Below are 15,285 nucleotides of genomic sequence, written 5' to 3' on the forward strand. Positions count from 1 at the left end.
CTGAAGCAAAGGAAGCAGGGAGTAGAGCATCCAATTCTAAAGAACATATGCCATAATAGTAAAGACTGAGACTAGCAACATTTTGCATTTATTCATTTAAAAGATATCCAATGTTTGTTCATTATTTTAAAATGATTGTAAATTATTGCAGTTGTAAAATTGTGAAATCATTTCTTAGTGTTGATTTCCATGAAATCGTTTTCATCCAATTATTTCTTCATATCTTTATTTTTTGCTATCTTTAAACTATTGTTACATAAGGGAGGGAGAAGAAGAGGATTTGACTTGGATACTTTACTTGAGGGATACTGGTACCCTGGTGATGACGTGTCCATTTTACTAATGAAGAGAAGTTTACGACGATGAGAGAGAGAGATCTTACGAGTGTTAAGCGACGAGAGAACGGGACCCAAGATCCCTTAAACCGTTTGTCTAGTGGTTAGGACGCTTGTGTTTGAATTAAAGAAGATTCATACCTGGTCCGCTGCTCTGGGAGAGTCTTAATCTGGGTGGAGCTCTCTTGCTGTTTTTGCCGAAATACACAAGATGAAGACAGATGTTTGGTTTTCAACCTTTTATTCTCCCAGGCATGATCTGCAGATGTCGCCATCGATGGTCTCCACTGTGGGTACCTACCACGTCCCACGTCTGGGGTGCGCATCTCCCCCCCTTACTTAGGAGAGAACCATTTTAGACTTCTGCTCGGCTTGGCATTTTCTGAGAGACTCAACGTTTCACCAACCTTGCCACGTAGCATCACATGACATCCGGTTAGATGAAACGTCACTTCCTGCAACATGGATTAACTACAAAAATATCTCTCTGACCTCCTCCCACCCTCTCCCTCTCTCTCTCTTGATCTACTATCTAATAGAGACACAGAGAGAGAAAATAGAGAGTATGAAAGAGCCAGAGAGAGAGAGAGGAGAGATGCTCTTTAACACTATCTCAACAAGGGACCATTGACAATCCTACCCAGGATTATAGAAAATCCTGGTTTGTCTGTTTAATTTGACCAAATGACACAAACAAGGGAAAATTGTTAATAAATCATTTACGAGGGGGCGTGCAATAAGTAATGCCCCTGACCCACTTCCAGTTGTCTGATCTAGCTGAAATTTTGCATGTGCAATGATTTATATCTCTACGGGGTATATGGAAAATTACAGTTCTGAATTAATTGTAGTTTCTGTTTTACAGGTGTTTGAACTGAGTCAGGTGTGAAATGGAGCCTGTTAAATGTCGAGCAGTGATCCAGTTTTTATATTTGAAACGATGCACACCACAAGAGACTTTTGATGAAATGAAAGAAACTTATAGTGATAATGCCCCATCATATGACCTTGTAAAACGCTGGCATCTGGAATTCAAACCTGGCCGGAAGTCTGTGAAAACAGTTCCCAGACCTGATCGCCCCCTCCCCTTTCTGCCATTGATGAAGCATCTGTTCGTCAAGTTGAGGCTGCCATTTTGGAAGATCGGCGCATTACTATTTGCCAAATAGCCCAAGATGTCAAGATTAGTACAGGGTATGTGGAAACTATCATTTAATACCATTTGCATATGCATAAGGTGTCTGCCAGATGGATTCCCAGGTTGCTCACACCATTCCAGAAGCGAGAATGCGTTGAGTGCTCGAGGATGAATTTGGAGATGTGCCAAGAAGATGAGTCAAAGTTTTTCAAAAGACTGATTACACAGGATTAAACGTGGGTCCATCACTATGATCCAAAGACCAAAGCCCAGTCAATGCAGTGGAAGCACTTGGACTCGCCACCTCCAAAGACGGCAAGGGTGCAGCCCTCCGTTGGCAAGGTCATGCTCAGTCTTCTGGGACCAGGACGGAGTAGTGATGACAGATTTCCTGGCAAAGGGTACCACAATTACAGGAGCCTATTATGCTTCACTTTTGAGGAAATTAAGGGAAGCTATCAAGAGGCAGGGCAACATCAGCAAAGGTACCCTCCTCCTGCAGGACAACGCTCCATCCAGTTCACAACTCTCATGTCACCAAATCAGAAGCACGGGCGTGTGGTTATGAAATCCTTCCCCATCCTCCCTACTCTCCTGACCTTGCACCCTCTGACTTTCACCTCTTCCCGGCCATGAAGTTGTTTTTGAAAGGAAAGTGTTTCCCAGATGATGCAGCCTTGATTTCTGAAGTCACGTCATGGTTGCAGGACCAACCAGGGGTGTTCTACAAAAACGGTCTCCAGAGCTGCATCAAACGATGGGAGAAATGCATGACTCTGTGTGGTTCCTATGTAGAGAAAGACTAATAACTGTCGAGTTTCGTTGCTCTACTGCTATGGGAAGTGGGTCAGGGGCATTGCTTATTGCACGTCCCTCGTATTGTTGATTTCCATGAAATCGTTTTCACCCCTTTTTCTTTTTTTTTTGCACACTTTTACACACAACTTGTACAAACTACTTCACCAGACTTCTTTTTTTTTTCTTTCTCTTCCAGGTTCTTTTCATCTGTACCGCTAATGTGACCGGAACAATTCCTGAACCTCTGCGAGACCGAATGGAAATGATTGATGTCTCTGGTTATGTGGCCGAAGAAAAAATGAACATTGCCAAAGTAAGCCAATGTAACTTTGTTAGGCGTAAACTCGATTTGTTATTTGCTTCCTTTTTGTATTTTCTACGTGAATGTTTTTACGTTTTTTTTTTTTTTTCCAGTCCTATCTTGTTCCCCAAGCCCAGAATACTTGCGGCGTCGTTGGTGATATCGTGGAGATTAATGACGAAGCCATGAAACAGCTTATAAAATCCTACTGCCGAGAAAGTGGTGTTAGAAATCTGCAAAAACAAATTGAAAAGGTCTCTCTCTCTCTCTCTCTCATATATATATTGTTTGGGAAGTTTATTAAAAACTAAAAATAAGAAAACGTCCTTCGTTAGAACATTATTTTGTCAGTAAGTCCATCGCTTGTATCGCTGAATAATTTTACTTATATGAATAAACAATAGAACCAATGTTCTGAAAGGATCAACAGTTTTTACCATGAAACACTGTTTCAGGGATTTAAAAACAAAACAGTGTTGATCAAACACCATCTCCCTCAAAACACATGAACAAAAATATTTTTGATACTGGATTTAGTTTTTTTTCCTCCAGATAAATTAAGCTAACCAATTCGTGTCATCCATCCCTTTCTTCACAAGTTACTGTGCCTACTTACAAACTACTGTTTTATATAGTGTTTGGTTTGAATCCATTAATTCAATATAGGATTCACTCCTAAACTAATAAATCTGTTATCATGTGTTATAAGTATTTTACTTGTCTATGCCTGTTTGTATGCCCAGTTAAAACTTGAAAAATATACAAAAAACTCTACAAAGTTGGTATTTTTTTAATTGGTATAACTCTGGGAAAATAATACCTAAAAGAATTTTCCAGAATAGCCAACAAAAAATAAATAAATGTTACCAAAGGCAAGATAAGTCTATCTACCTGGATAATTTTGTTTTTTATTTAACTTATTTCAAAATGTTTCATTTAAAAATAAAGGTGGTATAAAGCCTGTAGAATTAAAAACAAAATGATTTCTTTAGAGCCATAGTCGAACTTTGATAATCACACAAAAATTGAAAATTAAACAAAATATTGATAGAATATTACATTTTTGCACAATTGGTGATATTTATTGCATGGGGTTCTATCAATATTTTTTAAATTAGGATTCGACTGTGGCTTTAATTTTTTTTTTTTTTTTTTTTTTTTTTTTTTTTTTTTTTTTTTAAATGTCGTTTTAAACAAAAATAATATTGTCTACCTTTTATTGTCGTATTGAAAAAGTAATACATCCAAAAATTCTAATTCATCGATTAAGAAAACTGCTATTGTGTTTTTTGTAAAAAAAAAAAAATTAAAAAAAAATAAATAAAAATTTTTTTTTTTTTTAAACTGTCTGTTGCTGTCGAGGAAATAGGAAGGCAGCCATTTGCAAGAGAATTTGGCAGAAAGGGATATAAGACATAAGTTTTTTTTTTTTTTTTTTTTTTTTTTTTTTATTACAGTTCCAATTTCAGAGAATCGCTGTTTACACAAAAAATGTTCAAATTTTATTCATGCACATGTCTCTTGTTTTTTATAAAAAAAATATATTTTTGATAGAAATTTATGAAGACAGAACTGAAATTACTGTTTTTGCTTCGTTATTTTAAATTATTGTTAAAAAAAACAAAATATATTTTTGATTAAAAACATTTAATATTATGTAAATAAATATTTATGTTTTAGCTTTTTTTTTTTTTTTTTTCTAAACTGCTTTCTCTCTTTCTCCCTAAACTGACTTGACTTATCTCCCTTTTCGCCAGTTTTTTTTTTTTTTTCTAAACTTTCTCCCTTTCTCCCTAAACTGACTTGACTTATCTCCCTTTCCGCCAGTTTTTTTTTTTTTTCTAAACTTTCTCCCTAAACTGACTTGACTTATCTCCCTTTTCGCCAGTTTTTTTTTTTTTCTAAACTTTCTCCCTTTCTCCCTAAACTGACTTGACTTATCTCCCTTTCCGCCAGTTTTTTTTTTTTTTCTAAACTTTCTCCCTTTCTCCCTAAACTGACTTGACTTATCTCCCTTTCCGCCAGTTTTTTGTATTATGTTTCCTTGATAGCAATAAACTTATTTTTACAAAAAACAATACCAGTTGTCCTACTCTATGAATTATCGTAATTTTTGGACATATCACTTTTTTCGATATAACAATAAGGTATAAATTATTGGAATTTGTTTGAGGAATTTGTATATTTTATTTGCTGACTGTTATCCTCATCTTTATAGTTGTTTCACGATGTTTCGGCCATCTATTCCTCCGGCCTTCGTCAGGTGGTTTATTACAACAGGATAGGAATGCTGAAATCTCCAAACTGTATTTTCAGTAATCACTGCCTTCCATAGTTGTTGTCGTCTCGCCACATTTTGAGGAAGTAAGCTTCCTCAGACAATGCTCACCTGGAACCGTAGAGATTCAGCGTCTCTATCCACTCCACCCCCTTTAGGCTATATAATCTTTGATGTTCTATTTTAGTTTTAAAAAACAACTTTCCTGCTCCTAAATTCTCTCTTAAACTAAAACAAAAATTTTAAAAAGAGATAACTTAACAATAATTAAAACTTGCAAGATTTACATTGTAATGCCTATGAATTCCCATTAATCACTTAAAAATTATTTTCTCTATCAAAATAAAATTATTTGATCAATTTACATACTTTATTGGAACATATTTTGGCGACATATACTATTTTTTTCTTTTTTTTTTTTCTTTAAGAGGACTTCTGGATAAGAATCTTATTTTATTTTAAAACCTATAGCGGACACGTATATTTTCAATGCTTCGACTACAATCTCAGACATTGTTTTTTAGTAGAGAAAAATAACTTTCATGATCCTAAATTCTCTCAATTTCTTTCTTTTTTTTTTTTTTTTTTCTCCACAGGTCTACAGAAAAGCTGCATTTAAAATCGTAAATGAAAATGTTGCTAAAATCGTTGTGACTCCCGACAATTTACCTGATTTTGTGGGCAAACCACTTTTCACAACAGATAAGATGTACGAACAGACCCCAGCTGGAATCGTCATGGGATTAGCTTGGACGGCCATGGGTAAATGCAGCTTTTGTTGCTTTGTACTCGTTACTCGTAGACACGCCAGGGGATGAATGCTCCCAGCCCTGAACCCCATATTACCATTTTTAATTTTTAAGTTATAAAATAGAATATTATCACTATTGTTTATGGATGTCCTACATAAAATGCTGATGTGCTTATTTTGTGCACGCTTTTCGACTGTACATGAATGTGGCTGATGGTGGGATGAATCTTGAAAAACTGAATAAGTGAAGTGGAAGAAGGAATCTTGAATTCATCTGCATCTTTTCAACATTTCTAATGAAGACGATATCACAAAGGTAACCCAAAAAATGGTTGCATCATTCCACCACTCCAGCAGGTATCTCACTCCCGACACGTTCCTCTACCTCCTATAATAGCCAGATACGTCTTAAAATAAAGTACTGTTGCCACATCTGGGCAGGAGTTGCTCAGAGTATCCTATTCTGCCTTGACAATTCAAAACTAGCTGCCTTTTTCCCTTCCCTACGTCTTTCCCACAGAAGAGATGTTACAAACCTGTTTTTACTCATGATTTTCATAAGTGCTCGTGTGAGCTTGAATCTATGCCCCCCTCCCTTGCCAAACCTTCACAAAAAAAACAACACTTGTCTAACTACAACCATTATCAATAATTTCCCTTACTCTATACACTATGCCTAAATAAAAACGCAAATTCTAGTACTGCCCGCCTGTGGAACTCTGTTCCTCTGGTCTGCTTTCCAGCGTACTACAACATGGTCGTCTTCAAGTCCAATGTAAACAAGTTCTTGTTGAGCTGTCCCCTTAAATAATTAAATTCTAGCCAATTTCCATTCCTAACATTTACTACACTGACCCATTGACCTCTGTATACTCATTAACCCTTGTCCTCGAGTGGCCTTTGGGCCTTGATAAGTGTTTTACTCTCTTGTAAAAAAACAAAAAAAAAAAAAAAACCCTGGTTTACACTTGAAGTGTAAATAAAGAAAAAAAGTTGTACGTTAGAATTTAATTATTTACTTTATTTGTGAAAATTAAAAAAATTCTTTGTTTGCAGGTGGTTCTACTTTGTACATAGAGACCCTTCTAAAGCGGCCGTTAGCGAAGGACGACAAAGAACAGGGCTCTCTTGAAATAACCGGCAATCTCGGTACAGTGATGAAGGAGAGCATCCACTTGGCGTTCACGTTTGCAAAATCATTTATGATGGACAAGCCACCCTACGACAAGTTCCTCCAGAATGCTCACCTCCACCTCCACGTACCCGAGGTGAGTAATTGTTGACGTGATACTATCAATATCCCCACCCCCCTCCCAAGTGTTACGACGGACATAAAAAAGAAACATAACAAAAGAGGAAATAGGTTTATCAGGAGAACAATGAATAGGAAGTTCTTCGCAAAGGTGTGCAAAACGGAATTCGCACGCATTTGGAAAGGCTTTATTTCTATTACAAGAACCCAAGTTTGCCCAGCAGAGCAAACTTGGGTTCTTGTACCGGAAAAATATCCAGTAAATAAAACATTGTTTAGTAAATCGTTATTTTAAAAATTTTTTGCATTTCCATACACCAAATATGGATATAAACATCACTAAAACATCCGCTGGGTCATAAGCTTCATTTCGGTAGTTTACTTGCCTAGGTGGATTGCCTGTAGGCTGAGATAAATCGCGTCACACACACATACCCACAGACAGACAGACATTAGGAAAATTTTATAAGATTACCTTGAAAATAAGGAAAATGTCTTGAAAACACCTTGAAAATCATTCTTTCTGTTCAATAAAAATTTGTCAGAATATTAAAAATATAACTGAAATACAGGGTCCACCAGATAATCGGGAAGATTTTAAAAATTAGCTATTGAAAAAAATACATTAATCTTTGTTTTACATGAATGAAATCTAAATTCTTTACCATTTTTTTTTTTTTTTTTTTTTTTTTTTTTTAAAGAAACAATACTATTTTTAAAAAAATACGCCTTTCAAATGAGTGCCATTAGTGGCATGACATTCTTGGATTCGGATAGAAAAGTTCGATACTTGTACAGTTTAATCAAGACATTAAAAAATGAAAATATCGAAAAAAAAAAAAAGTCATATTGTACGTATCCATTTTGAACTGAAGATCTCCGAAAAAAATTTCACTTAATTTGATCGAGTATTGACATCTTGGATTTTTAAAAAATTTTATTTGGAGTTTAGAAACACCACGGGGAGATAACTCAATTTAAAGCGCCGACACTCCCTCCCCATCTTTAATATTAGCTTTTTTTTCCTAATAATCGACCCTTTTGCTCGGTATCATAACAAATTTTTTAATTTTTTATTACATTTTTACCCCAAACAAGACACATTGCCATTTTGGTGTAGGAGGCTACTATCAGGGGAAGCAACTACTGGGGCACTATGTTGGGATTTGGGCAGCAAGATGTCGCTTCACGTTACACTTGAATTTCTGCATGTCAGTACAGTTAGGGAAGCAGGGACCTGGAATGGAATTCCAGAGTCTAGCGGTTCTGGGGAAGAAACTACTGGAGTAGAAAGATCTTTTACATCTAGGGATCTCTACTGTGGGGGGGGGGGGGATTTAGCTGCCTGTTGGGTTTAAAAAAAAAAAAAAATGATGAGATTAAGTGAAATTTCTTTTTTCAAAGAACTTTATTCCATAACGGATACGTACAATTTAAACTTTTTTCGATTTTGTCTTGATTCAACTGTACAAGCACCAAAAGTTCTCCATGACTTCTTGCAACATATTTACTGATATTGCTTCAATGTTGTTTGCAATGCATTCTTTGAGAGCTGGAAATGTTTTAGGTGGGTCACTTTCGAACACTTTCGTCTTAAGATAACCCCATTTAAAAATAATCACAAGCACTCAAATCGAGTTAATGGTGGGTCCAAAGTATATTTCCGTTGCGAGAAATGACATGACCCGAAAATAAATCTTTAATGGAAATTTTTGCTGTTTGACTTTTAGTTCCATCTTGTTTGACAAGTGTTTGTTCATCCACTGCGCAACGACAAGTTGAGGAGTGAAAACGTTATTTATTATCTCAATATAACGTTGAGCATTTAGAGCCTCCTTTTCATAAAAAAAATGGACTGGTAATGCCTCTTGCAGACGTAACGCACCATAGCTTTAATTTCTGAGCATGAAGGGGTTTCTCATAAAGCAAATAAGGATTTTCCTCCGCTCACTGCTCCTGATAACTGACGTCTGATGTTAAGATTTACCCTCCCTCCCACAATGCTTCCCTCCATTGCTTCTTCATTTAAAAAAAATGGTAAAGAATGTAGATTCCATTTATGTATAATAAAGTCGTTAAAATCTATTTTTTCAATAACTAATTTTTTAAAATTTCTCCGATTCATTCATTTTTTTAAATATTAAAAATAAAATCAAAATACATTTTTCTTAAATTGCATTTTGTTGATGCAACAGTTATGCCCCTTTATCACAAAACTACCTAATATTCCTATTTACTTGCGTCCTCACGAGGGCAGAGTTAGACACAAGGTCTGTGTTTTATGTGGGGAAAATCCAGCTCCCCAAAAAGCAGCACTCTGAATGAGAACAAAAATTTTAATTGTCTCAGTCATGAAGGATTTCTCCTCCACTGACTGAGGACAGAAAAGGTGAAGTGTAGCATCAGAACAGATACTACACTGTGATCTTGGCCAGAACCATATAATTTACGAATGTAACTAAATCGAAATAAATACTGTATTCATTTTTATTTCGGACTGTTATCCTCATCTTCATAGTTGTTTTCACAACATTTCAGCCAACTCGTCCTCTAACCCTCATCAATGTTTAACCACGGCGAGATAGGAATGTGTAGTGGATAAAGGTGTTGAGTCTCTATGGTTTCAGGTGAACATTGTCTGAAGATAACTGTCTCAATCCTACTCTAAGCAGGCCAGAGGATTAGTTGGCCAAAACGTGTTGAGACGACAACTATGGAAGGCAGTAATTACTGCAAATACAGTTGAAATAAATATTCAAATATTTTTTTAATATTAATTGAAATACTCTTAGTTTTTTGGTTTGTTATGTCATTCTTTATATATCGAATTTTGCTTTGAAAACTTGAATTTTGTCTGGAGAAAGTCTAGAACAGTCCTTGGTCCTGCATATGACCTTAAACTATATCCAATGGTGAGGCCCCAGCTTGTGGGCTTTGGGGAGTGTTGAGCAACCCCTTAATTGCCATTGCTCCCAGGTCCACTCTGACTCGGAGTGGTATTACTTGTTAGGGTCATAACTATGGGTTGAATAAAAACTAACTTAAAAAAAAACATATATATTCTATTAAAAAAATTTTCTTCAAAATCACTAGATTCGCCATTAAATAACCTGAAAAGGGTTGATATGCTGTAAAACAACGAACAACTAGAACAGTCCTTGAAAATAGACATTAAAAATCTTATTTTCAGTGTCATCAGGCAGAAAAAAAAATTGCGATAACAAGGGATGGCATTGGTGCCATCAGCCAGACGCTATTTTAATTGAAACATTTTTTTTTTGCTTGTTTTTTTTTTTTTTTTTTAACTTTTTTTTATTTTTTTTATTTTTTTTTTTTTTTTTATTTTTTTTATTTTATTTTTTTTTTTATTTTATTTTTTTTTTATTTTATTTTTTTTTTTATTTTATTTTTTTTTATTTTATTTTTTTTATTTTTTTTATTTTATTTTTTTTTATTTTATTTTTTTTTTATTTTATTTTTTTTTTTGTTTGGCTCAGTAGCCTTAGGATACCACCTCTCTTGCCACCTGGGCAATGCCGGATACCCATGCTATTATTTCATTAAAAGTTGTTAATAATAATCAATGTTCCTTGTTAATCGGTCTTGCCCAGTCGTTAAATATGCTTAAATATATTTTGATTCATGCAAATTTCATATTTATTCTTACAATTCTCTGTTGAATATTACATATATTACTGATTTCATTTTTTTTTTTTTTTTTTTTTTTTTTTTCTTTTCAAATGACTTGGTTCCATCAGCTAGAATCCAAACAAAATATTCTTTATCTGTGCCTCAATCAAAACGTAGATTCCATGAACAAAGCTTCTTTCTTAAAAGTGCATGTCTGTGGAACTCTCTTCCATTTGCCTGTTTCCCACCTACAACTTAGATGTCTTCAAGTCCAACATAAACAAATTCCTGATAAACCGCCCCTTTATCAAATCTCCATTACTAACGATTACTACGATATTGTCCCATTGATTACTGTACGCGCAATAACCCTTATCCCCGAGTGGCTTCCGGGCCTTGATAAGTGGTGACCTCCATGTAAAAAAAAAAAAAAAAAAAAAAAAAAAAAAAAACTAAAATTTAGTGCTCAAGCCAGGTTTCCTCCAGTTTGAGCAATCGACAGATAAATTTAATTTAAAATGAAACCACTTCAAGCGATGAATGTGTGCATAAAACTAATAGAAATATGTCACAAGTTGAAACGAACACTTTTACATTTCGACTTTCCGACATTTTTCTGTATGCCTAATTCATCTACTCAAAGATTTTACCTGTTATAAACCGTCGTTGGCGTATGATTACTATTTCCCATTAATTTCAGTGTTATGTGACCAAGAGTTTCAGTTAAATATTTACACACACATACATTTACCGTTTTATCTATGTAAACTATATTTCTGTTTGTCTCTCATTCCAGGGTGCAACACCAAAAGACGGACCAAGTGCTGGTTGTACTATTGTCAGCGCTTTACTTTCTCTAGCCATGAATCGTCCCGTACGACAGAACATTGCCATGACTGGTGAGATCTCTTTGACTGGAAATGTCTTACCAGTTGGTGGAATTAAAGAGAAAACAATTGCTGTATGTATTTTCCGTTTTTTTTGTTTGTTTTTTTTTTTTTTTTTTAATGCTATTGTTTTGCTCAGATATTTTTTATCACTGATATTTGATGTTTTTTTTGTTTTTTTTTATGTACATATCCATCAGGGAACAAAAAATAGTTTCTTTTTAAATATAGTAAATCGTAGCCATTACAAGAATGATTTCTATCTGTTCATTGTTGACAATTAGGGCCAATGGCTTTTGCTAACTGCCACTGCCAAACAATACCCGACAGTGGAAGCCAGATGATTTCAGGTTGGTCATGGCTATCAGTGCCCACTATTCCCCAAGATTGACAGTGGGCCTCCACGCACAACCATAATCTTCTGGCTTTTCTGTGATACTTCCACCAGATAACAACTGTACATGGGTCTTGCTTTTATATATGTATATCAAGCTTTTTAAAATACGAAGTTCCATGGTTGTTGATCAATACTGGTTCTTTTGTAATTTTACCTATTACATCATTATGCATTTTTCTCTTTAATGATTTTCTGATGAGTTCATGCCAGAAATATCCAGTATTCATATGCAAATATTGTTAGCCATGATTTAGTGTATACCAAGAATAGAAAATATTTGCAAAAGTATTTTTTTTTTTTTTTTTTTTTTTTTCCACAAAACTCTCGTGTGTATTTTTGGTCCCCCCAACAAAAGGAGGCTGGACTTGTAAATTCATCCTCGTCCATTCGTCTGTCTGCACTTTTCTCAATAACTACACCTTGGAACTTAAAATTTTGCACAAACATTAAACATGATATGAGTAAAAAAAAGTAACAGAACGGATTTTCCGGGGGAAACTTCGGTTACCCCCTAGGGATGCCTTTCGAGTTAAAATGGCTAAAATTGACACTTTTGTGCTTATTAAAAAAAAAATTGAAGCCTTGGATTTTTATAAAACTTTCTGAAAAGTTGTAACTGATTTCTATATAATTTTTTTTGTCTATACTTTGCGATAACTCTTGGGTGTGCCCCAGGGGCTCTTTTAAGACTAATAAAAACACTCCATTTTTGGGACTATTTTACCATATTTGTCCCAAATTTTCTGTGTCTATTTAGTAGTTTTGCATGGTGCTGAACTCAAATTTAAATATGTTAAGGTCTTGGAGACTTTTTGGGCTAAATGAGAGGGGGGGGGGGTAGGCTTAGTAAATTTTTTTTTTTTTTCTTTCTTTCTTTCATGGTGCAGAACTCAAATTTACATATGTTAAGGCCTAAAACTCCACTATTTGTTCGTTTTCACCAGGATTTGACGTTCACTGGGGACTTTTGGGGCTAAATGGGGGGGGGTGCTGAACTTAGTCATTTTTGTTATGCCTCGTTTACTTTGCACTCACGGAGGACCAGGCATGCTTCACTTGTTTTCATAAGTTTTGGCTTCAATTTCGATTCAAACTGATGCACCCAAGTCATATGGACATATTTAGTTTATTTATGAAACTATCTATAGATATCTCTGGAAAAAAAAAAATGCCAACATTGAAGTATGGTTAATCATTCTTCTGATCCTAAAAAATAATGACCATGGCTGCTAATGGGTTCATATCATTTAAAACTAATGGGGGTGGGTAGGAGGCCTTGCCTTGCCCAATTGCAAAATATGCTTAAATATATTTTAATTAATGCAGATTTCATATTTTTTGAGCCAATTCTCTATTGAAAATTATGTTGTATCTAATATATAGTACTAACTACTGTGTGTGCGTGTGTTGAGCAAAAAAAAAAAAAACAAAGTGGTAGTAGGTAGGCAGGCTCCAACCCATATCACGATGGAGGAAAAGAATGTTAAAAAAAAAAAAAAAAAAGCGATGCCTTTGCCGTTGCGTCCATTGTCAAACCAGAAGTGGCAAAGGTTTAAATTAAGGCTAGTCAATCAAAGAGGGGATGACTTTCGAAAATATAGGGAGAGGGGCGACCCCTCCTTGTAGAAAAGTGCCCAGTTGAGGGTGAAGGAATTAATGTTTTTAGCCAATTTTTGATATTTGTCATCCGACGGGTGGAGCTTCAAAACAATACTGATGTCGTAAAAATCAGTCAACTCTATTGAAAGTTTTAGGCATACATACATTTAAGCAAGTAGGTGAGATTTCTATTATAGATGCCAAAGTTTTTAAAAAATGAATTGGGTGCCATCAGCTAGAATTGAAACTAAAATATTTAGTGCTTCAGCCACGTTCCTTACTGTTTAAAAGTTTGACACATAGACTAATTTTTTTTTTTTTTTACAAATGAGTCCCACTTATCAAGACGCAGAGGCCACTCAAGGATAAAGGTTAATGAGTGTACAGTGGTCAAAGGAAACCTGTCGTAGTAATCGTTAGTAGTGGAAATTTTGTAAATTGGATTGCCTAAGGGGACGGCTCATCAAATACTTGTTTATGTTGGACTTGAAGACGACCATCAAATTGCAGTCAGTTGGGAAGCAGGGAAACGGAACAGTTCCACAGGCGTGCAGTTCTAAGAAAGAATGTTTGTTCATGGAATCTACATTTAGGTTTAGGCACAGATAAAGAGTGGAGGAAATTATTGATAGTGGTTTCAGCTAGACGAGTGTTTTTCGTGAAAGTCAGGCCAGTGGGGAAATAATGATAAAGCAGAGAGAAGCTTGCAACGTCTCTTCTATGGGAAAGAGGTTGAAGGGAAGAGAAAAATGACTTCAAGGAATGAATTTACATATGCACGAAAGTGATAGAAATGTCGGCAAGTCGAAATGAACATATTGCCAACATATACCTGTTTACGTTATTAATTCATACAAAGATTTTACTCGTTATAAACCATCCTTGGATTATGATTACTATTTTCTATTTAGTCTTATGTGACCAGTGGTTTAAGGGTTTATCGGTTAAATATTTACACACGTACATCTACTGTTGTATTTATATTATTTAATAGTTTTCTTTTTTTTTCTGTTGCTCCCCAGGCGAAACGTGTTGGAGTTGACTGCATCATTTTACCAGCGGAAAACCAAAAAGACTATTCCGACTTACCATCGTATATTACGGAGGGTCTTGAAGTTCACTTTGTCAATCATTATCGAGATCTGTTTCATATTGCCTTTCCTCAATGAATGATCCAAACTTTCAATCCATCATCTCTTCCGAATTTATTTTTGAAGACGGAAACCATAAAACATAATCAAAGTATTAATTTCATTCAACCAATTAACTTGACATGATCACGTTTCTTGTTCAATCAGAGAAAATAACTAAATCAACAGTGAACCTCAGTTTTATGTACACATGCACACATACATGCACACACACATGTTATTTATATAAATCATATATCAAATAAAGTTTAAAATTGAGTATATATGAAAATTTTGTTCTGATAGTCTTTTTTGTTTAATTTTATTGAATGACTTGGAATAAACATTGTCTTGAAACAGCTGTAAACTTTTTGCAATTGATTTGAATAATTTAAATCTACAAAACGCACACGTATATTAGGGTTTTTTTTTTTTTTTTTTTTAAACATTGTGGAAATATATATGAGAGAAAGAGATAATCTAAAACAAAAAAAATGTAAAATTGTACTCGCACTTCGAATGACAATAAAACCTTTATTCATGAACATAATGAAATGTAATAGCATTGAATACAGAAGACAAATGTAATCGAAGAATCATGTTTGTAAATGTTCAAATTGATGACATTTATCGGACAATGCTGATAATCATTAAAGTGTGAGTACTAGTGGTGGGATGATTAATCAGACTCGTAAGAACTGTGTATTTGGCGATGAATCGCATCGTTAAAAATACCTTAGATTTACGATTCTTTCATTACGATTCTTATATTTTTAAGCTGAACTGTTT

The 15,285-nt window shown here is 34.7% G+C and overlaps 1 protein-coding gene across 1 annotated transcript in view; it reads left to right on the forward strand.

Annotated features, from left to right (window-relative positions):
* LOC145249763 (lon protease homolog, mitochondrial-like) overlaps nt 1-14,788 on the forward strand; it is a 67,187-nt gene extending 52,399 nt beyond the window's left edge. The window contains exons 17-22 of the mRNA XM_080111684.1: nt 2,468-2,584; nt 2,686-2,826; nt 5,447-5,612; nt 6,658-6,869; nt 11,280-11,444; nt 14,389-14,788. Of these exons, the coding sequence (XP_079967810.1) occupies nt 2,468-2,584; nt 2,686-2,826; nt 5,447-5,612; nt 6,658-6,869; nt 11,280-11,444; nt 14,389-14,535 (948 nt within the window). The 3' untranslated portion in view covers nt 14,536-14,788. The remainder of the gene's footprint in view (nt 1-2,467; nt 2,585-2,685; nt 2,827-5,446; nt 5,613-6,657; nt 6,870-11,279; nt 11,445-14,388) is intronic.
* Nucleotides 14,789-15,285: the final 497 nt, after the last annotated feature.

The sequence above is a fragment of the Euprymna scolopes genome, chromosome 28, assembly GCF_053919585.1.
Source record: "Euprymna scolopes isolate OS-2025 chromosome 28, ASM5391958v1, whole genome shotgun sequence".
NCBI classification, from domain to species: Eukaryota; Metazoa; Mollusca; class Cephalopoda; order Sepiida; family Sepiolidae; genus Euprymna; species Euprymna scolopes.